A 23,383-nucleotide genomic window follows, 5' to 3' on the forward strand; every position below is an offset into this window, starting at 1 on the left:
AAAATGGCACTGTCTCAGTTATCTCTGAGACCATCTAAGCAGTGGTCCGTCCTCTAGACTCTGGGTGTTGACCATGCCCTCTGGATTCCAGGTTGAGGTCACTGGCCCTGGGCTTCAGCTCCACCTTCCAGGCCTTCTGGGATGGCTCTGCTCCTCGACTTTAGGTGGCCCCATTCTCCATCTGAGTGGTGACCCCTACCCCCTCAGCCCTGGTAGGCCCCATTCTTCTATCTCTAGGGCATGGGAGCTCCACTCCCTTAGCTTTGTACTGTGGCCCTGTTCCCCTGGCACATTTTAACAGCAGCCCTACACTCCAGAACAAGTTGGCAAAGATCCAGCTCATTGAAACCTAGGAAACTCCCCCCCCACCTTTGAGATCCAGGAGACCGTGGCCCCCCCTTTGAAACCTAGAAGGCCTTGCTTCCTATGCTCCTTCCAACAGTTCTGCTGATCTCCGAGCTCTTCCAGATGATAGAGACTTTCTCTATAGCTCTCCTCACTTCCTTCTGAGCCCTCACCAGAAATAGTAGATGGCTTTAACAAACAGAAACTTATTTTCTCACAGTTTAGGAGCAACCCTGTAGGACAGGGTTTCCAAGGAGCAGCTGGTGGATTTGAACTGCTGACCTTTTGGTTAGCAGCTGAGCTCTTAACCACTGCACCACCAGGGCTCCTTAGGAGGCTAGAAGTCCTAATGAGTTTAAGGTAAGGCTTTCTCTCTTTGCCAGCTATGGGGAAAGGTCCTTGTATCTTCAGCTTGTTTCCTGGTTCCTTAAAAATCTCCATGTGGCCTGGCATCAATCTTCCCCCATCTCTGCTTCTCTTGCTTGCTTATTTAATCTATTTTATATCTCAAGAGAGACTGATTTAGGACACACCCTACACTAATCCTGTCTCATTAACGTGACAAAGAAAACCCGTTCCTAAACGGAATTATAACCACAGATACACGGGTTAGAATTTACAACACATATTTGGGGGGGGGGGGGGAGCACAGTTCAATCCATAACAGGCACTATTTGTCTTTTGCAAATATTCAGAGACTACAAACTTCTGGAAACCCTGGTAGCACAGTGGTTAAGAGCTACGGCTGCTAACCAAAAGGTCAGCAGTTCGAATCCACCAGCCACTCCTGGGAAACCATATGGGGCAGTTCTATTCTGTCCCATAGGGTCACTATGAGTCGGAATTGACTCAAAGGTATTGGGTTGGGTTTGTTTTTTTGGTACTAACTTCCTGGAGTTCAGGTCTCTTACATGAAACACCTTAGTCTGCTCTCACGACTATAAGAGAGTTCTGGTTGCCAATGACTACTCAGATGCAACTTGAGGGGTGCCTTCTTCACACTGGTCTTTTATAAAACCTGACAATGACTAGTGGCCGAGAGCAATATTTTGAAGACAGATGCACTTCTAGGCTGACGTCAGAACTTCCATATTTTACCTTCACACATACATAAGGGTCTCAAGAGCGAAAAGGGTTTTTTTTTGTTGTTCTCCACCTTACACCTCTAGTTTAAACCTCTGTTGGATGTCCCAGCTCTCTGTCCCCTCAAGCACACCCACAGTCTGTGAGTTCCCCCAGACTGGAGTCCTGTCTGCACAGACACAGGCATTTCACAGTGAAAACGCTTAATCCATGCTTCAACAATGACCACCTCCAAGCCATGCCCCACCATCCCTTCCATCACCTTTAGGAGAGGGGTGGGGACGTGGGCCCCTATCCATTAATTCCCCAATAGAGGAGCTTTCCTGGCGGGCCTCCTTCAGGAATTACACACACACAGGGAGGCAGGACTGGGCTCCTTTGCTCCAATCCCCCCAAAATTTTCACTTGATTTTTTTTTTTTTTCATTCTAGTAATTTTTGCTCTGCTCACATCGTCTGAATCTTCTCTGGAAGCTAATGTATGCTAAAGGGGCTAACCACACAAATCACTTAAGGCATCTGCAGATCAGAACACAATTTCTTCAGGCTCTTTTGGGAACAGCACTTAGCAATATACGAATTAACTTGAAGGCAGATGTTGCCTGTAGACCCCAGAACTTAAGTACCTGCGGAGAATCTGAAAGGAGTGAGCTTAGAATGTTGCCTCGGATTGTGAGTGTGAACGCGTAATTAATAAGACATGGAGCACACCTACAGACACTATGCCTTGGCATTTAGCCCAGAGACAAAGAAGTGACTGTTGGCCGTGGGTCTGAGGTGCCTCGCTCAGCGCCTGGCCCAGGCGAGCATTTAAGAAATATTTATGCACAAATTTGAGAAGATTTAGTTACGGAATACCAGGACTTCAGAAAGGCAGCATTTATACCAAACTCTGTGAGGCTTTGTGTAAGACCCTGGGATCAACCACGTTGTCTGAAAACGCCAAAAGCCAGCCAGCAGGAGCAGGGTTTGTTCCCTCGATTACAACGGTGCCAGAGTTCATTTCGCTTATTTCAAACTATTTATACTTCATACTCACTTAAAAATTGTGTTCCCAGGAGGGTAAATGGTACTGCGGGGAGGAACGACCCGTGTGATATTATCAGTTGTCACATCCTCGGTGAGGTGGAACTCACAGACAAGCTTCCTTGCGGCCTTACCTGAAAGCCTCATGTTCTTGAACCTCAAAGGCTTTTCGTGAACACTAATTTTTCTTCCTTTAGGCTGTTTTATCTCATGGCATTTGTGCACAGTTCTTAGGAAGTAAACACTCAACATTTATTGAAGTGAGATTTTCCTCCTCAGTGAGAGAGACAGCCCTGTGTTTTGTCTGAACTCTGAACCATAGTTCTGGACGATTCTTGCTACTACTGATTTGAAAACACTGAAGGAAAATATTCAGCCTGCAAACAGTATTTTTCAGTGCTTGTTGTATTTAGAAATATTAAAAACCAATCGTTTAAAAAAATACAATTGAAAGAACTTCACGAGGCATCTCATCTGTAAAATTAACCCCACTATAGGGTCACCCCTTGGAAACCCTACGGGGCAGTTTTACTCTGTCCTACAGGGTCGCTATGAATCGGAATCAACGCAACAGCAACAGATTTATAGCCGGTTAGGTCTGAAGCCCTGGGGGCACAGTGGTTAAGCGTTCAGCTGCTAACCAAAAGGTCAGCAGTTCAAGTCCATCAGCTGCTCCCTGGAAACCCTACGGAGCAGTTCTACTGTGTCCTACGGTTGCGATGTGTCGGAATCGACTGGACAGCAATGTTTTTTTTTTTTTGTTTTTTTTTTAAATAGCAGAACTAATTGCTAGAAAGTATAACATTGACATCAACTTCTAAAAAATCTGAAGGAAAAAATATATACAAACTTTTAAATTTCATATTCTGGAGCTTTTCTTTGATCTCTGTCCCACGAGCTTCCTCCTGAACCAGCTTCCAAGAATCTTCGTCTCTCATGTTTGTCAAGGTCGCGCCTTCGGTCAATTCCTTTTGTGATCTTATCCTTAAAGAGAAGAGTATGTGTACGTAGATGTTGTCTGAGTCCGAATCGCCTCGACGGCACTGGGTTTTGTAGATGTTGAGGGTGGTATTTTTAACGGCAACTACTAAGTCAGCAGATAATCTAAAAATTTTAAACCCCGTTTCCAAGCATCAGAGTATAGCATGCAGATAACTCGCGGTTATATGATTAACAATGACAGCAACTGACACAAAAAAGAAAAAAATAACACCATATCTTTGAAAATCTTTGTCCTTGAGCTCTAGGAGTTTAATTAGATTTAAAAATTAAAGAGAACAATTTGAAGGAGGGTAACTATTTTCTTTCTTTCTTCTTTTTTTAACCTAAGCAGCAGCAGCTAGGAGCTCACATAAGGGGCGTTCTCTGGAGGGTGGGTCGAGGTGGGAAGGCAGGGCCTTAAGACAGAGGAGGGAAAGCAGGTTTGAGGACAGAGAGAGGAAGTAGATAAAGACACCTTCCTCTTAAAATTCGATTGCTAATTTGATCTCCCTCTATATGGTTGCTATGAGTTGGAATCAACTCGACCGCAGTGCTTTTGGTTTGGACACGGAGACTGGAGTTACCATACACCACACGCCAGTTGTCACGAAGGAGTATACTACAATAAATGATGCATTTGGCAGTTTAGTGGGAAACGGGCACCAGGGCTCTCACCTTCTCCAAAACTGGTTTCGCCTCTGAGCCCTTGGGGGCGCCCGTCAAACTGACCAGGCCTGCTGTGGAAGTGGGGCTGGACACTCAGAGTAGCTTCTGGACAACAGTGACCCCGGGCTGTTGTGGTTGTTGGGTGTCGTTGAGCCTGATTCCAACTCACAGCGACCCCATGTGACAGAGTAGGGCTGCCCCATGGGGTTTTCTAGGCTGTAATCCTTACGGCAGCAGATTGCCAGGTCTTTTCTCCCAAGGAGCCGCTGGTGGATTCTAACTACCGACCTTTTGGTTAGCAGCTGAGCGCTTAACCGTGGCACCACCAGGGCTCTGTGACCCCCTCCAGGGTTTTTCGCCCAGAGGGCTGCAGTTTCCAGTTCCACCCTAGGAGAGTTAAGCCCGGAGGCCCAGGGCTGGAACAGGTCACACTTGTTTCGGAAGCAGCACGCATCGGATGCTTTTGGGGTCTAATTTCCAGAGTAATTCCTGGTTGGTGTGACGGGTTATTACAGGGAGGCCACGCTATCCCTCCGTTGCCCACGAGGGCCTCTGAGGGTCTATCGGCCTCCACCTCCCCTCCCCCCACGGGAAGAGGATTCCACTCACCGGGCCATGCTCAGGCCCCTCCCAAAGCAGGTAACACTCCAGCCTAGATGGAGGTCTTTCAGAAGGCACAGCCCCTGGGGTGTTGTGCCCCTTCTCCACACCCCCCGACATTTCAAATGTCCCCAGGGGTCTACGGTGCAGGTACTGTCCCTTTTAACTGCTGGACACATGGGCTCCGGGGGTAAAGGCTTGTCCAGGGCAGGTGGGGGGTCCCGGTCGTCGTCCCTAAGCCCCTGGTGAGGGAATACATGGGCAAATGTGGGTAATCTGATGGGACCCTCAAGGCTCCCCCTGGACCTGACCAGGTAGACGCTGGACCACCGGGCGACCACAGACACAGGGCCTGGGGCAGGACGTTGGTCTGTGTCCGGGACCACTGGAAGAAGGGAGGGAGTCCTGGTCAGTGGGGCCGCAGTAGCTGGGAAACAGGCCACAAACAAATGACAAGTAAACAGCCAGCCACAGGAAGCCATTAAGCAGAGTGGGTGCTAATGAGAGCTCAGCAGGTGGCCCGCCCGCAGCCAAGGGGGGACAGTGCGGTGGCCTTTGCCCAGCAATTGGGAGCTCAGGGTCCCGCTGGCAGGCCATAAAGCTGTTTGTAGTTGCTCTCTGTTCCCTTCAAGGTTGTGTCATTAGAAGCTGCGATGACTGCTGTCCCTATAAGAATCCTGCAGGCTACAGAGGAAGGAAAACGGGGCTTCTGTGATCTCAGGCATTGCACGCCTTGGGGGTGGCCAGTGGGGGCCACAGTTTCTTTGCTGGGGGGTGGTGAGCGGGGGAAACTCTCCAACTCCAAGGTAAAGGGCTGCCTGGGGGTCTCTGCTGTCCCAGGAGAACCTACCCACTAAACAGCCATGTGTGGGAACAGGGCTCTGAGTACTGCCCGCTTTCCAAGGAGTCTTTTGAAACTGTTTTCCTAAAAAGCAGTCCTTTTGAATAACCAAATGTTCCCTTGTGCCCCCAAATTCCAAAGTCATTCTTAGGTATCTTTTTTTAAGTAGCAATGGCTTGTCAGGAAAGTGTGAATGGCCTCCTGCTCTTCTGATAAGGAATCCAGGTCCTTTCTCAGGATTGAGGTGCTCCAGGCCTGACAGAGGCTGTGGGGGGCGGGGGGCGGGGGGCGGGGGGGAGGCCACCCACCCACTGGTCCTGGAGGATGGCCCACCTCTGCGTGTTCTCACCTGTCCCCACAGCGACCCCTCGCGGCAGCCCAGGGCCCTGCTCTGTCCTCCCCAGCCTGGGCACTTGAGGCCGTGGGAAGACCCCAGGCCCCTTCATTCCTGGGTGTAGCCTCAGACCACACACCCAGCGGCTCACAAGCTTAGAGGACTGTACAAAGAAACTTCCCACAGGATCAAGTCTCCTGAACTCGTTCACCTAAACATTCTGAAGTTAAGTGGGAAGGTAGTTTGAGGGCCAATTTCAGGAGTGTTTTACCTTAACTTCTGAACTAGATGTTTGTGTGAGTAGTCACCAGGCATTGCCTGAGACTGGAGAACAATTGCTTTCTATGAGATAAACTCTTTTTTTAGGAAGAAGGGAATATGTTTCATCACAAATGTATCTTTCTGGATAGAAACAAAAACAAGAGCATTGAGCAGCCGCTTTCACTGGACACGGCATCTCAACATGGGGATCGTCCACTGAAGGGTTGTACCATCTTCAGTTTAGGCCGTCGTGTATCTGTCTTTCTCAATGAGAATGAATCTGAATAAACTTTGGAAACCCTGGTGGCATAGTGGTTAAGAGCTACCTCTGCTAACCAAAAGGTCAGCAGTTCGAATCCGCCAGGCGCTCCTTGGAAGCTCTATGGCACAGTTCTACTCTGTCCTATGCGGTCACGATGAGTCGGAATCAACTCTACGGCAACGGATTTTTTTTTTTTTTTGGTTCATTCTGAGACTTCACGAGTCTTGCTCTGAATACGGAATTATAATGGCTGGTTTAGGCTTCCATAAAGAAGGTGCTCTATTGCACCAATTATAACTGAACTAGAAACTACAAACACGTGGATTCACTATGCGGGTTCTATTTATAGTCTAATGATGATTCTTCGTTCTAAACAACCTTTCCCATCTCAGGACTGAAGCTACTCCTCTCTAAAGTGAGGGGTTGGCTTAGATCCCCTCGTTGGTCTCTTCTAGGCCTAAAATTTTAGGTACCGTAATAATTTTGCATTAAAAAAATCACATTTTAAAAATCAAGTCGTTCAGAAGAGCTCAAAATAAGAAACAATGGTCCTCTGCTCGATCCCACTCCACCCCCAATCCAACCTCACAGAAACTACCAACTTTTACCCATTTCTGTTCATACTGTTTGAATGAGCCTATTCCCAAATGGTGGTGTAGTGGTTAAGTGCTATGGAGGCTAATCAAAGGATTGGCAGTTCGAATCCGCCCGGAGCTCCTTGGAAACTCTATGGGGCAGTTCTACTCTGTCCTGTAGGGTCGCTATGAGTCAGAATTGACTCGACGGCACTGGGTTACTAGAGGGATTCCCAAATCGGACAACCACCACCCAAGAAAAAAAGCTATGAAACACTGTATAATTTTTTCTTTCTTTCTTTAGATGTACACACCACACACATTAGTTGCCTTCAAGCTGACCCAACTCATGGTGACCCCATTCTGTCTGAGTGTAACTGTGCTCACTAGGGTTTTCAAGGGCCGATTTTTCAGAAATAGATTGCCAGGTCATTCTTCCAAGGCACCTCTGTGGGGCGGGGGGGGGACTCAAAAAACTAACCTTTCGGTTAGGAGCAGGCAGTTAACCATTTGTACCACCCAGGGGCTCCTCTAGATACACAGACAGCGCTTTAACTCTTCCTTTCCCTGCTGACGGCATGAACTTGGGCCTCCTGGTGGACGAATAAAGCCATCCAAGGGGTATTTTGCTTACAAAGTCTTCAGTGTCCTACAGTTTTCCTTTTACCCTGGAGTCATATAGCTCATGAACTGACAGACATCTCAGAACATGCAGCACCAGGTCTTCCCCTCCTTTTTCTCTCCCCTGTCTCCCCAGGACCCCTCACTGTGGACCCCACAATTCACTGAGAGAGACTTTGGAGTCACCGAAGCCCTGGGAACCAATGATATGAAGCACTGTGGGGAGTTTCAACCCTCAACAGGTAAAAGTTAGAATGATGAGGTCTTGTCCACTCCAGGCTCAATCACCAAAGCTTGGCCCTTTATCAAAACTTTAAATCCATATTTTGGAAAATATTTCCCATATGAATGCAGAAAGAAATCTATAAAGACAAAATTGTTTTAAAGATTTCCTTAGATTAGGGCAAACTATCCAAATCTTGGAAAAGTTAAAAAAAAAAAAAAAAAGGTAGAAGGCATTTCTTCTCAATGTCTGTTACAGATTGAACTAACCCATTGACCCTTTGCCGTCAAGTCCATTACTATTCATATTGACCCTGTAGGACATAGTAGAACTGCCCCACAGGGTTTCCAAGAAGTGGCTGCTAGATTCAAACTGCCGACCTTTGGGTTAGCAGCTGAGCTCTTAAGCACTGCACCACTGCTCAATGGGCTGAATTATGTCTCCCAAAAGTACGTGTTGTAAATCCTAACCTCTACTTTTACGCCTGTGGTTATGATCCCATTCAGGAATGGGTTGTCTTTGTTATGTTAATGAGGCAGGACTAGTATAGGGTGTATTTTGAGTCAATCTCTTTTTGACATAAAAGAGAAAAAACACAAACTAGCAAGAAAGATGGGGTAAGGTAGATGCTAAGACTCATGGAGATCTCCAAGAGCCAGGAAGTTCAGAAGACAAGGACCTTCCCCAAACCCAACAGAGAAAGCCTTCCCCTAGAGCCAACACCCTGAATTCAGACTTGTAGCCTCCTAAACTATGAGGAAACAAGTCTTTGTTAAAGCCACTCATGGTATCTGTTATAGCAGCACTAGGTAACTAAGACAATGTCAGATAGGGACACTGTTCAACAACACTCCCCCCTAACCCCCATGGATTACCTAGGCAGAGGAGCTTGGTGGGTGTCTTACTTATCTAGTGCTGTTATAACAGAAATACCACAAGTGGATGGCTTTACCAAACAGAGGTTTATTTTCTCACAGTTTAGGAGGCTAGAAGTCTGAATTCAGGGTGCTGGCTCTAGGGAAGGCTTCTTCTTTCTGTCAGCTCTGGTGGAAGGTCTGTGTCTCTTTGAGCTTCTGCTTCTCGGCAACCTTCACGTGGCTTGGCATCTCTCTTCCGTCATCTCTGCTTCTTTCACTTACTCTTTTATATCTCATAACAGATTGATTTAAAACACACCCTACACTAAGCCTGTCTGATTAACATAACAAAGACAAATCATTTCCGAATGTGATTCTAACCACAGGCATAACCCAACATGTAGAGTTTAGAATTTACATTTTTTGGGGGGGACTCAGTTCAATCCACAACATTCCACCCTTTGGTCCTCGCCACATTTAAAACACCTTCACCCCATCACATCATCCCAAAAGTCTTAAATCAACTCCGAGTCCAAGATCTCACCTTCTGAATCATCTAAGTCAACTATAGGTGAGAAGTTAGGCATATTCTCTCTCTTCATCTGTGAACCTATGAAATCTAGACTACAAGTTACCCGTTTCCAAGGTACAATGGTGGAACAGGTACAAGGTAGACATTTCCATTACAAATGGGAGAAATTAGAGGGAAAGAAGGGATAACGGTCACCAAGCAAGTCCAAAACCCAGCAGAGCAATTTACATTAGCTCTCAAGGCTTACCTCTCTGTTCTCTGAGACCATCTAGGAAATGGCCTTCCCTCCAGACACTGGGTGTTGGCCACGTGCTCTGGATTCAGGGTGGAGGCCCCTCGGCCCTGGGCTTCAGCTCTGCCTTCCAGGCCCACTGGGATGGCAACTCTGCTCCCTTGGCTTTGGGCACCCCCATTCTCCTAGTACATCTGAGTGGCAGCCCTGCCCCCTCAGCTTTGGGCAGTGGCCCCATCCTCTTGGCCAGACTGAATGGGAGAACACCAGAACTGAGATGACTCTTTGAAACCTAGGAGGTGGTGGCTCTGCCCTTTGACACCCCAGAGGCCATTACCCCACCCTTTGAGACCAAGGCAGCTCTGCTTCTGTGCTCCTTCCAACACTTCTGCTGTTCTCTGAGTTGCACCAGGGGTGGTCCTTTTCTGTTCTTGGAGGTCAACAGCTATAGCTCCTTTGGCCTGATTCCTGCCTGTAGAATTCCAAGAGGCAGACAGCATTCTTTCCTTTCACTCTTTCTCTGCCCTCTTCAGTCTAAGCCAACAGGTTTTCTGTTGTAGTAGTTGGTTAGATCCATCAGCCACAGGCTTAATCTCCTTAACAGAAGATTGTGTAGCCATGTCATCAGTGGACATTCTAGGACACGTGACCTTAGTCTGTACAACACAATCTTCCAGATCTTTAAGATATATTTTCATTTTGCACAGTTCATTTTTAAGCCCATCTCTTTCCTCTCATATTTTACTATAAGCAGCAAGGAGAAACCATACAGCCCCCTTAAGATCTTGCTTAGAAATCTCATCAGCCAAATATCCAAGCTCATCACTTACAAGTTCTACCATCCACCAAACATTTGAACATCATTCAGACAAGCTCTTTGCCACTGCTTAAAAAGCATCGTCCTTCCTCCCTTGTCCAATCACACGCTCATCATTTTCTTTTAAAGCCTCACCAGAGGCACATTTAATGTCCACATTTTTAGCAACATTCTGTTGCTGGTGCCATATGTATTCTTTGAGATGATACAGACTTTCTCTACAGCTCTCCTCACCTCCACTTAACCCCTCACCAGAATTGCCTTTGACGTCCGTAATTCTATCAATGGTCTCTTCAAGCCTTAAAACTCTTCCACAGAAGAACTAGTTGGTGCCCGGCCACAACCGATGACTGCCCTGACAGGGAGCACAACAGAGAACCCCTGAGGGAGCAGGAGATCAATGGGATTAAAAAAAAAAAAATTTTTTTTTTTTTTATTCAGACCCCAAATTCTCATAAAAAGACCAGACTTAGTGGTCTGACTGAGACTAGAGGAATCCCGGCGATCATGGTCCCCAAACCTTCTGTTGGCCCAGGATAGGAACCATTCCCGAAGACAACTCATCAGACATGGAAGGGACTGGACAGTGGGTAGGAGAGAGATGCTGATGAAGAGTGAGCTAATTATATCAGGTGGACACTTGAGACTGTGTTGGCATCTCCTGTCTGGAGGGGGGATGGGAGGATAGAGAGAGTTGGAAGCTGGCAAAATCGTCACGAAAGGAGAGACTGGAAGGGCTGACTCATTAGGGGGAGAGCAAGTGGGAATACGGAGTAAGGTGTATATAAACTTATATGTGACAGTCTGACTTGATTTGTAAACGTTCACTTGAAGCTCAATAAAAGTTAATAAAAAAAAAAAATTTATTAAATGACCATGCTGACTTTCTCATATCCCATAAGACAAACTAACAGCTTCATAAAACAAAAATTAATCCCTAAATATCTAGGTTTTTTTTGTTTGTTTCTTTTTCCACAAGTAGCTTACATTGTCTATCTCAGGAAGTTATCAAAGGTCCTTGTTGCTACGTCCACTAATTATTGAACTTCCCTTTCTTGGTCAGTGATATAAAATCTGGAGTTAACACAGTGCTGTTTTTCTCCATTCTTCACAGAATTCCCGTGCAATGATTTCTTCTCAGCAGGTGTAATGGATTATGTACAAAGCAACTCTTGTCATCTCTTTTATCCGTAATAATCATGTTTATCTTTGATGACTGGTTTAATGCATCATGCATTTTATACTACTTTGTTGTATTTGTTCATATGTACTTAAAAGGAGACAATCACATTAACAGATGTAGAAACTGAGGAATAGATAAGTTATCCAAGTTTTCCTGGTTGCTATATAATAAAACTGCGATCTAATCCAAAAAAAACCCTTCCAGCCTCCACCCATTACCCAATTCCAAAACCATTTCCACACTGTAGGTACTTGTTAGAGCAGCACCCCCACTTCTCAGCACCAAACTCTGTCTTAGTTATCTTGTGCTGCTATAACAGAAACGGAACAAATGGGTGGCTTTATCAAACAGATTATATTCTCACAGTTGAGGAGTCTAGAAGTCTAAATCCAGGGTGCCGGCTCTAAAGGAAAGTTTTCTCTCTCTGTTGGCTCTGGAGGAAGGTCTGTGTCTCTTGGAGCTTCTGCTCCTGGGTAATCTTCATGTGGCTTGGCATCTCTCTTCCCTCATCTCTGCTTCTTTTATATCTCAAAACAAGTTGATTTAAGACACACCCTACACTAATCCTGTCTCACCAAAGACAACCCATTCCCAAATATCCAAATATGATTATAACCACAGGCACAGAGGTTAGGATTTACAACACATATTTTTGGGGGGACACAATTCGATCCCTAACAGTGGGACTGTGGACTACTGATAAAAGGCTGAAGACTTAGTGAAGTTAACAGGCTGACCTGTTGATTTCTGTATGTTAAACACTTTCTGTAATGTCAATGAACAAATTGTACAGAAACTGCCAAATGGGAACCTAATTTACTGTGTAAACTTTCCACTGAAGACACAATAAAATAGTTTTTTTTTTAATAAATGGCAGTAAAACAACATGAGCAGAAATAACGAGAATGTCGACACAATGTGAAGAATGTAACCAATGTCACTGAACAATATGTGTAGAAATTCTTAAATGGCAGCATGTTTTGATGGCTATATTTTCACCAAATAGAAAATAGAAATATTTTAAAAGACTTCTGTTTCTGTCCCGAAGATAACCCCAAATGTTTCCTGTCCACAGAACATCAACCAGTTTGGTATCTTTTATCAAATTCATTTCAGCCTTCCTCTGACGACCACTATGTAAATGTCTGGGCCTCAAATTCTCTTCTGAACCAGTCTGAAATCTTTCTCATCCCCTTATTAACCAATAAGTAGAACTAAATCTTTGACGATGTTCATTTTTATTTGTGTGGGAGCCATGTTTTTACTTTCTGAAAATTATACTTGATGCAGTATAATATCTTTATGCAGATACCCAGTAAGCATCAATTTAACAAACTCATTCATATACAGTATAAATACAGAAAGCAGTGTTCTTTGTGATGCAGCTATTTACGGAAAGAGTAAAATAAATAATGTGGTTACAACCTAGCAATATTAAAATGACTTATTTTGCATTTGCATAATATTTACTAAAGGACACTCAAAAATATCTGCTGAAAGGATTAAGAAAAGTGCCTGCTTTTACGTAGTCTTGTTTGTTCAACATAATCTGCCAGTTGTATGATGTGGCAACTTCCATGATGAGATTTGTTATAATGTAATCACCCTCATAATGGGATCTGCTATGAGTAGTCAATCAGGTGAAAGGGAGTTTCCTTGGGCATGTGGCCTGCATCAAATCCAAGTGGACATTCTGGTAGGGCTTGTGGGCTTTTGCTCACTCTGGTTCCAGCAGCTGGTGTTCATCTGATCTCCAGTTCTCGGGACTTGAGCTAGCAGCTTACCTGCAGTCTTGCCTGGCAATCTTGGGATTCATCAGTCTTTGCAGCCTGTAAGAGCCCTGCTCTCTGACCTGCTGATCTTGGGTTCGCCAGCCTCTGCAGCTACGTGAATAGGAGATGCCTGTATCCTGACCCATGGACTTGGGACGTTCCAGCCTCTACAACCGTGTGATGTATTTCCTTGATACAAATCTCTATATATACTTATACTCTTTACAGGTTTTGCTTCTCTAAAGCACCCAGCCTAAGACATGCAGCTATTCCTTTCTCTAAAATTTTTAAACTCTGTTCTTTACCAGCTGAGACACAGAGAAACTGGGAGACGACCTTTAGAAGGCGTGGAGTTTCTTTCCGGAGTGATCAAAATGTTCTCATCTGGTACTGGTGGTGATGGTTGGACAACTTTGTGAACATACTAAAATCCACTGAATTATATACTTTAAATGGGTTAATTGTATGGTGGGTGAATTCCGCCTCAATAAAGCTGTTAACCACCCACCCCCCCAAAAAAGAAAAGAGACCCAGACAACAATGTTCCCAGAGCTGCATTAAACTTACCATCTTGTGGGATCATCTTGACTTACACCAAGAAAAGAGTCCTCGTGGTGCAACGGTTAAGCACTTAAGCTGCTAACCAAAAAGTTGGCAATTCAAATCCACCAGCCACTCCACATGAGAAAAGACCTGGCGATCTGCTTCCACAAAGATTACAGCCTAGAAATCCCTATGGGGCAGGCCTGCTCTGTTACATGGTGTTGCTGTAATCTTTACAGAAGCAGATTGCTGCGTCTTTCTCCCACAGGACCACCAGGTGGGTTCAAACGACCAACTATTTGGTTTGCAGCTGAGCTCTTAACCATTGCACCACCAGGGCCCCTTCTATCACATTTATATCCTAATACAAATATAAATAAATAAATAAATAAATATATAGGCAGTGCTTATTCGGAGGATATAAGCATTTGTTGAATGAGCTATGACTTAATATTATGTCCTAAACTATAAATTCCACTATTCCTGTCAGTTTGTTGTACTGTGGGGGCTTGCGTGTTGCTGAGATGCTGGAATCTATGCCACTGTTATTTCAAATACCAGCAGGGTCACCCGTGGTGGACAGGTTTCAGCTGAGCCTCCAGACTAAGACAGACTAGGAAGAAAGGCCTGGTGATCTACTTCTTTAAAAACTGGCCAGTGAAAACCTTATGAATAGCGGACCATCGGCTGGTATAGCGCCAGGAGATGAGCCCCTCAGGTTGGAGGGTATTCAAAATACGACCGGAGAAGAGCTGCCTCCTCAGAGTAGAGCGGACCTTAATGATGGGGATGGAGTGAAGCTTCTGGGATCTTCATTTGCTGATATGGCATGACTCAAAATGAGAGAGAAAAAAAAAAAAAAAACAGCTACAAACATCCATTAATAATCAGAAGGCAGAATGTACGAAGTATGAATCAAGGAAAACTGGAGTCAACAAAAATGAAATGGATGCACATAGATCGATATTCTAGGCATTAGTGAGCTCAAATGTCCATTCAGACAATCATATCATCCACTATGCCAGGAGTGACAAATTGAAGAGGAATGGTGTTGCAGTCATCATCAAAAAGAACATTTCAAGGTCTATCCCGAAATGCAATATTGGCAGTAATAGGATACTTTCCACATGCCTACAAGAAAGACCCGTTAATACAACTATTATTCAAATTTACGCAATAACCACAATGCAAAAGATGAAGAAATTGAAGATTTTTACCAACTTCTGCAGACCGAAATTGATCAAACATGCAGTCAAGATCCAATGATAATTACTGGTGATTAGAATGTGAAAGCTGAAAACAAAGAAAAAGGATTGGTAGTTGGAAAATATGGTCTTGGTGATAGAAACAATGCTGGAGATCGGAAGACTGAATTTTGCAAGACCAAGTATTCATTGCAAATACCTTTTCAACTACATAAACAGTGACTGCACATGTGGACTTCGCAAGATGGAATACACAGGAGTCAAATCCATTGCATCTGTGGAAAGAGACAATGGAAAAGTTCAACATCAGTCAGAGCAAGGCCAGGAGCCAACTGCAGAACAGACCATCAATTGCTCATATGCAAGTTGAAGTTGAAGATGAAGAAAATTAAAACAAGTCCATATAAGCCAAAGTACAACCTTGAGTAAATCCCACCTGAATTTAGAGACCATCTCAAAAATAGATTTGAGGCACTGAACACTAATGACTGAACACCAGACAAGTTGTAGAATCATATCAAGGACATTATACACGAAGAAAACAAAAGGTCTTTAAACAGACAAGAAAGAAAAGACCAAAATGGATGTCAGAGCAGACTCTGAAACCTGCTTTTCAACATAGAGTAGCTAAAGTGAAAGGAAGAAATGATGAAGTAAAAGAGCTGAACGAAAGATTTCAAATGGCAGCTTGAGAAGACAAAGTAAAGTATTATAATGAAATGTACGAAGACCTAGAGATAGAAAACCAAAAGGGAAGAACACACTCAACAGCTCTCAAGCTGAAAAAAACTGAAGAAAAAAAAAAAAATTCAAGCCTCGAGGTGCAATATTTAAGGATTCTATGTGAAAAATATTGAACAATGCAAGAAGCATAAAATGAAGATGGAAAGAAAACACAAAGTCACTATACCAAAAAGAATTGGTTGACCTTCAGACCATGTCAGGAGGTAGCATATGATCAAGAACTGGTGGTAATGAAGGAAGAAGTCCAAGCTACACTGAAGGCACTGGCAAAAAACAAGGCTCTGGGTATTGACAGAATGCCAAGTGAGATGCAACGCTGGAAGCTCTCACTCGTCTATGCCAGGAAATTTGGAAGACAGCTACTGGCCAACTGACTGGAAGAGGTCCCTATTTGCGCCCCTTCAAAAGAAAGGTGATATAAAAGAATGCAGAAATTATCCAACAGCATCATTAATATCACAAGCAAGTAAAATTTTGCTGAAGATCATTCAAAAGTGGTTGCAGCTGTACATGAACAGGGAGCTGCCAGAAATTCAAGCCAGGTTCAGAAGAGGACACGGAACAGAGGATACCATCGCTGGTGTCAGATGGATCTTGGCTGAAAGCAGAGAATACCAAAAAGATGTTTACCTGTGTTTTACTGACTACTAAAGGCAATCGACTGTGTGGATCATAACAAATTATGGATAACGTCGCGAAGAATGGGAATTCCAGAACACTTAATTGTGCTCATGATGAATCTGTACATAGACCAAGAGTCGGTTATTCAAATAGAACAAGGGGATACTGTGTGGTTTAAAGTCAGGAAAAGTGTGCGTCAGGGTTGTACCCTTTCACCGTACTTATTCAATCTGTATGCTGAGCAAATAATTCGAGAAGCTGGACTATTATGAGGAAGAATGCAGCATCAGGATTGGAAGGAAGACTCATTAACATTGTGCATTATGCAGATGACACAACCTTGCTTGCTGAAAGTGAAGAGGACTTCAAGCACTTACTGATGAAGATCAAAGACCACAGCCTTCAGTATGGACTGCACCTCAACATAAAGAAAACACAAATCCTCACAACTGGACCAATGAGCAACATCATGACAAACAGAGAAAAGATTGAAGTTGTCAAGGATTTTATTTTACTTGGATCCACAATCAACAGCCATGGAAGCAGCAGTCAAGAAATCAAATGACGCATTGCATTGGGCAAATCTGCTGCAAAGGACCTCTTTAAAGTATTGAAAAGCAAAGATGTCACCTTGAAGACTAAGGTGCACCTGACCCAACCCATGGTATTTTCAATTGCCTCATATGCATGTGAAAGCTGGACAATGAATAAGGAAGACCAAAGAAGAACTGGTGGCTTTGAATTATGATGTTGGTGAAGAATATTAAATATACCATGGACTGCCAGAAGAACAAACCAATCTGTCTTGGAAAAAGTATAAACAGAATGCTCATTAGTAGCAAGCAGCAAGGACGGTGACGCTTCATTTCACGTACTTTGGACATGTTATCAGGAGGGACCAGTCCCTGGAGAAGGACACTGTTGTTGGCGTGTGCCGTTGAGTCGATTCCGACTAATGGCAACCGTATAGGACAGAGTAGAACTTCCCCACAGGGTTCCCAAGGAGCAGCTGGTAGATTCGAATTGCCAACCTTTTGGTTAGCAGCCTGAGCTCTTAACCACTTTGTCACCTGGGTGACATTATGCCAGGCAAAGTAGAGGGTGAGCGGAAAAGAGGAAGACCCTCAACAAGATGGACCGACACAGTGGCTGCAATAACGGGCTCAAAACATAACAAGGACCGTGCAGATGGGGCAGGACCACGCGGCGTTTTGTTCTGAGGTACACAGGGCCGCTAGGAGTTGAAACAGCAACAACAAACTTTCAGTTAGGTCAGGTATTTCAAAGTTAAAAGCTGTGACTCTGCTGGGCGGGGGGCAGAGTTTGCTATAAGCCACAACAATTTTTTTTCAGGTAATAGGCATAAATTACAAACAAACCATTTACAAGACCCCTTTCTTCTCTAGAAATTTAAGATAGAAATCTTCAGCAAACCCGAAGCCCAGAGGAGTGAAACAGGCTGGGTGGCCAGATTTCCTGGGTAACAGGGTTAAGAACAAATTTAAAACATTACTTTCATTTTATATTTTCAAAAATGCACCGGCTCTTTCCCTGGCTGCTGCTTCTTTAACGTGTATCGTTACGGTCAGTTTCAAACAGTTCTCTTGCAGGGTTCAATCCTGCACTCCTCACCTCACTGTTCTCCTCCAGCTCCAAAAACAGTGCCCGCGAGCCCCATTCACTGCGCCCCGGCCAAGTCCCTGGCACCGTGCTGGGTCTTATTTTCCTATCTTCACTCAACAAATATTCGTTGAACCTATTTTAAGCCAAACACTTCTCGGTTCTAACTTTAACGTAATTCAGTACATACGTGCAAAACCCCTGCAAAGTGGATACTTAATTTCAGAGGTGAGAAAACAGATCCGGTTAAAAAATCAGACCAGTGTGTCATCAGCGCTCCAACCCTGGAACGTTACTTTCCTGAAGCTGCCGTGACAAAGTACCACAAACTAGGTGGCTGAAAACAAAAAAAACTGATTGTCTCCCAGGTCTGGAGGCTGGTAGTCCAAGGTCAGGGTGTCAGCAGGGCCCTGATGTCTCTGAAGCCTCTAGGGAAAGGTCCTTCCTTCTCTCTCAGCTTCAGGTGGCCCCAGGCTGCAGCTCATCTCAGCATCTGGCATCTCACCTCTGTCTGTCTGTCTCTCCTCTCCTCTATCACCGGACCCACCCTGCTCCAGTATGGCCTCAGTTAACAGGTAACATCTTCGAAGACCCCCAAACAAGGTTGTGTTCACAAGTCCAGGGGTTAGGACTTCAGCATGTCTTTTTGGAAGACACAGATCAACCCATCACGCCAGGTTTGTCTGACTTATCCCATCATGCCTTTTCTCATGAGAACAACACATGCACACATATATGTATGTACGTGTGCGTATATATACATACACACAATTTACGGAGTTGGAATTGGTGCGCACTTTTTGTGTGTGTGTGTGTGTGTTTTTTAATTATATTGTGTGCACTCTTCCATGTAATGCCGGGATGGCGTAAGTCCTGTGGTAACCTGACTGCGTCCTGGCATCTCCCCCAGTTCAGCTGATGTTCCTTCTGTAAATATTTACTGATTTCACAGGCAACAGGTCCTGTTTGATGCCAGGGATACGAAGAGAGGGTCCCTGCCTTCGGAGTTTCACCTGGCCAGATGACAAACATTACGTAAAAAACAACTGCAATACAATGCCTGGTTTGTGCCTTCACCACGCCCTGGACGTTTGAGTTATTCTAATTCGGCTACTGTGAATAGCATTATTGTAAAGATTTTCGTAAGCTCTGGATTCAAATGTCAGGACAGGACTCCTGAGTCACAGGCGGGGATGCCTGGAGGGCTTGGCTGGCGGAGGCCAGGGAGCTTGCTATAGTGGGTACGCCCTCCCGGGCCTGGTTACCGGTTCCTCTGGGGGCTGCCGAGTCTGGGCTTAGAGTGGTGGTTAAGAGCTCAGCTACTAACCAAAAGGTCGGCAGTTCAGATCCACCAGCTGCTGCTTAGAAACACTTTGGGGCAGTTCTACTCTGTCCTATAGGGTCGCTATGAGTTGGAATCGACTCGACACCAGTGGGTCAGTAGGAATAGGTTATGAGCCTTAATTAAAACCAAAACCCAAACCATTGCTGTAGAGTTGACCCCAATTCATGGTGGCGACCCCATGTGTTACAGAGTAGAACTGCCCCACAGGGTTTTCTTGGCGACAGTTAAGAACTCAGCTGCCAACCAAAAAGTCGGCAGTTTGAACCCATCAGCGGCTCCAAGGGAGAAAGACCTGGCAATCTGCTCCCATAAAGATTACAGCCTGGAGAACTCCATGGGTGCAGTTCTACTTCGTCACATGGGATTGCTCTGGGTGTGAATCAACCCCACAGCACCTAACAGCAACCACAATCTTTATGGAGCCAGATTGCCAGGCCTCCCTGTCATGGCTGAACGCGAACTACCTGAACCACCCAGGGACTAGCGAAAAACTGGAAACGTTGCTCTGACCAATTTGTGGCAAATATTGCAAATACAACAAGCGTGCCTTCATCTTTGGCTCCACTCCTTGTAATTAGCAAGAAAGCCAGTTCCTTTAGCGATAAAAAAAATTGTTAAGTATTGTCACAAAAATTACTTCTGAAGCATGTCATGGAGACAGCAAATAGTGACGACCAGGCAGAGGGAGTTCACGGAGGAGGGAGACCACAGAGCGGGGAGACCACCGAGGTGGGGAGACCACCGAGGTGGGGAGACCACAGAGGGGGAGACCATGGAGGGGAGAAGATCACCGAGGGGGTAGAGGCTGGTGCTGCCATGTCTGCGCTCCCTCAACCGACAGGCACGGACAGGGTCCCTTACACTTAGCTCCTTTTCTGTATTGGAGAAAATGGCTTCTGTGGGGCCTTTAATTGTAAAACTGAACAAATCTGAACATTTTCAGGTTTGTGAGAAAAATGAGGTGACTAAGTAAATTCTAATCTTTAAGACCTTCAACAAATCAACCTCAGAAACAAATTTTTGTCAAAAAGAAAAACATTTTGACTTCTTGGCAGTCTGGGAAAATTACGCACCCACAATACTTGCTGAATATCATCAAACACGTTACACTTTTGGGTTAGAAGCTGATGTGGCCTCTTTTTTTTTTTTTTGCCCTTGGTGCCATTTTTTAATTTACTTTATCGCTGGAGTACTATTTTGAGTAGGAAATCCATTCTTTAACGCCCATAAATATTTTGTTAGAGATCATTTTCCAATTTCTTCACAGGAACACAGTTCGGTGTCTACTGAGTTCAGTAATTATAAACATTAGTAGTTACTGGCATGAATCCCAGACAAAATACAAGTACCTCCTGGTCATCTAAATGTCCTCAGAATATTTTCTGAAGAGGGTCACCTACAGCTTTGTAACAAGAGGCAGGAGAAATGCAAGCTGCCCTCTCCCCGCCCCTCATTAGGGGTCCCTGTCAGAAACTGGCCCAGGAGAGGGGGAACAAGGGGTCATTTTCCTTTAAAATGGAGAGGAGTTCCTTTTAGAAAGGAAATTCTCTGAGGAAGTTGTTTTAAAACAAATAAAAGTTCAGGATGAAGCCAGCAAAAGGTGTGAAGAGCTTCCCTTTGATTGCCCAATTTGTGTATTTGGGCTCAGACACAGACAACATTCTATGCACATATTAATGGAATGCTAATAAGCCCCCTGCGACCACTGGGGTATCCACACTGGGTATTGTCAACAGAAGGCTTTTTTGGTGAGTGTGTTTTTTTAATCCCCTCAAGGAGCATCTGGGGGTGGGGGGGTAGGTACAGGGGGAGGGAGAGGGGGAGAGGGCAGAGCCTGGGAATGAATTCCTGGCTTTAATTATCTCACATCAATGGTTTTCTTTTGTTTTGAAAAGATACAGGCAGCAACACTTACATCAATTCAGCAATCCCTTCACGCTCAGTTCGGTGACACTGATCACACTCTTCATTTGTGCAACCATTCTCAGCCTCCTTTTCCAAGTTATCCCACCACGGTGGAGATAAATACGCTTCTTCGTCAATGGGTTTTCTTAAGGGTCTAAACGCCTCCCTCAAGCCCTGCAGGTAACTGTATTTACCTAGCCCCGTACTACTACCTCAAGGCAGCGTGCTCAAATTTGAAGGTGCTGCAGAACCACTGGGAGCCTTGTTACAACTCGCTGGGTAGGGAGGGCCTCCTCTCACTCCACAGAGCCAGGGTGGGCCCTAGAATCTGCATTTCTAACAAGATCCAGGTGACACCGATGCTGCTGCCCCAAGGACCACACCTGGAGCCACTGCTCCCAAGGCTTGTTTTGATCCTCAGATGCAGGAAAGCTATCTCTCAGTAAGACGTCCTTGTTGTTAGTTGCCGTTGAGTTGGCTCCAACTTATGGCAACAGCGTGTACAACAGAGCAGAACACTGCCCAGTCCTGCCACATCTTCGTGATGCTCAAGTCCACTGCTGCGCCACTGTGTATCCTGAGTGCCTTCCGACCTAGGGGACTCATCTTCCAGCACTGTATGGAACAATGTTCTGTTGTGATCCATAGGGTTTTCACTGGCTAATGTCTGGGAGAAGATCACCGGACCTTTCTTCCCAGTCTGTCTTAGCCTGGAAGTGCCGCTAAAACCTGTTCAGCATCATGCGGTGTTCTTATAAAAGAGAAGGGACATAGAGGGAGAGACAGAGGGATTTGGCCATGTGAAGATGGGGCAGAGACTGGAGTGCTGCTGCAGGTCAAGGAAACCTGGGGCGACCAGAGCTGGAAGAGGCAAGGAGCCTCCCCTGGAGCCTTCTGAGGGAGTGCAGCCCTCCCGACACCTTGATTCCAGGCTTCTGACCTCCAAAACTGTGAGAGAATATATTTCTTACTGATAAGCCACCCAGTTTGTGGTACTTTGTTATGGCAGTCTCAGGAAACCAATACACCATCTAATTTATTTATCTTTGTTTTTTACTTTTCATTATCTGTCTCTCATCAGCACAGAGTCAATCCCATGAAGGCAGGGATTTTTCTTTCAGTCACCAGAAATATGACAGGCTAACGGGTATTCACTAAGTGTGAATAAGGTGAAGCTGAAGGAAATCAGAACAAGTTCACAAGAGCCAAAGTACGACCTTGAGTATGTCTCACCTGAATTTAGAGACCATCTCAAGACTAGATTTGATGCATTGAACACTAACGATGGAAGAACAGATGAGTTGTGGAATGACAGCAGGGACAACATCCATGAAGAAAGCAAAAGATCATTGAAAAGACAGGAAAGAAAGAAAAGACCAAAACAGACGTCAGAAGAGACTCTGAAACGTGCTCTTGAATGTAGAGTAGCTAAAGTGAATGGAAGAAAAGATGAAGCAAAACAGCTGAACAGAAGATTTCAAAGGGCAGTTTGAGAGGACAAAGTATTATAATGACATGTGCAAAGACCTGGAGACAGAAAACCAAAAGAGAAAAACATGCTCGGCATTTCTCAGGCTGAAAGAATTGAAGAAAAAAATCAAGCCTCGAGTTGCAATACTAAAGGATTCTATAGGCAAGATATTGAACGATGCAGGAAGTATCAAGGGAAGATGGAAGGAATACAGAGAGTAACTGTACCAAAAAGAATTGGTGGGCATTCAACCACTTCAGGAGGTAACATATGATCAGGAACCGACGGTACTGAAGGAAGAAGTCTAAGCTGCACTGAAAGCGTTGGTGAAAAACAAGTCTCCAGGAATGGATGGAATACCAACTGAGATGTTTCAACAAATGGATGCAGTCCTGGAAGTGCTCACTCAACTATGGCAAGAAATTTGAAAGACAGCTACCTGGCCAACAGACTAGAGGTTGAACCATATACGTTCCTATTCCAAAGAAAGGTAACCCAATGGAATGTAGAAATTATTGAACAACATCATTAATAACACACACAAGTAAAGTTTTCCTGAAGATCATTCAAATACGGCTGCAGCAGTATATCGACAGGGAACTGCCAGAGATTCAGGCTGGATTCAGAAGAGGACGTGGAACAAGCACTATCACTGCTGATGTCGGATGGAGCCTGGCTGAAAGCAGAGAATACCAGGAAGATGGTTACCTGTGTTTTAT

At 44.8% G+C, this 23,383-nt stretch overlaps 1 protein-coding gene across 1 annotated transcript in view; it reads right to left on the bottom strand.

Moving 5' to 3' along the window:
• The window catches only part of LOC126087655 (uncharacterized), a 108,975-nt gene that overhangs the window by 58,503 nt on the left and 27,089 nt on the right, over nt 1-23,383 (bottom strand). The window contains exon 2 of the mRNA XM_049905197.1: nt 3,304-3,437. Coding sequence (XP_049761154.1) covers nt 3,304-3,391 — 88 coding nt within the window. The 5' untranslated portion in view covers nt 3,392-3,437. The remainder of the gene's footprint in view (nt 1-3,303; nt 3,438-23,383) is intronic.

Source organism: Elephas maximus, chromosome 1, assembly GCF_024166365.1.
Source record: "Elephas maximus indicus isolate mEleMax1 chromosome 1, mEleMax1 primary haplotype, whole genome shotgun sequence".
In the NCBI taxonomy this organism is placed as follows: domain Eukaryota; kingdom Metazoa; phylum Chordata; class Mammalia; order Proboscidea; family Elephantidae; genus Elephas; species Elephas maximus.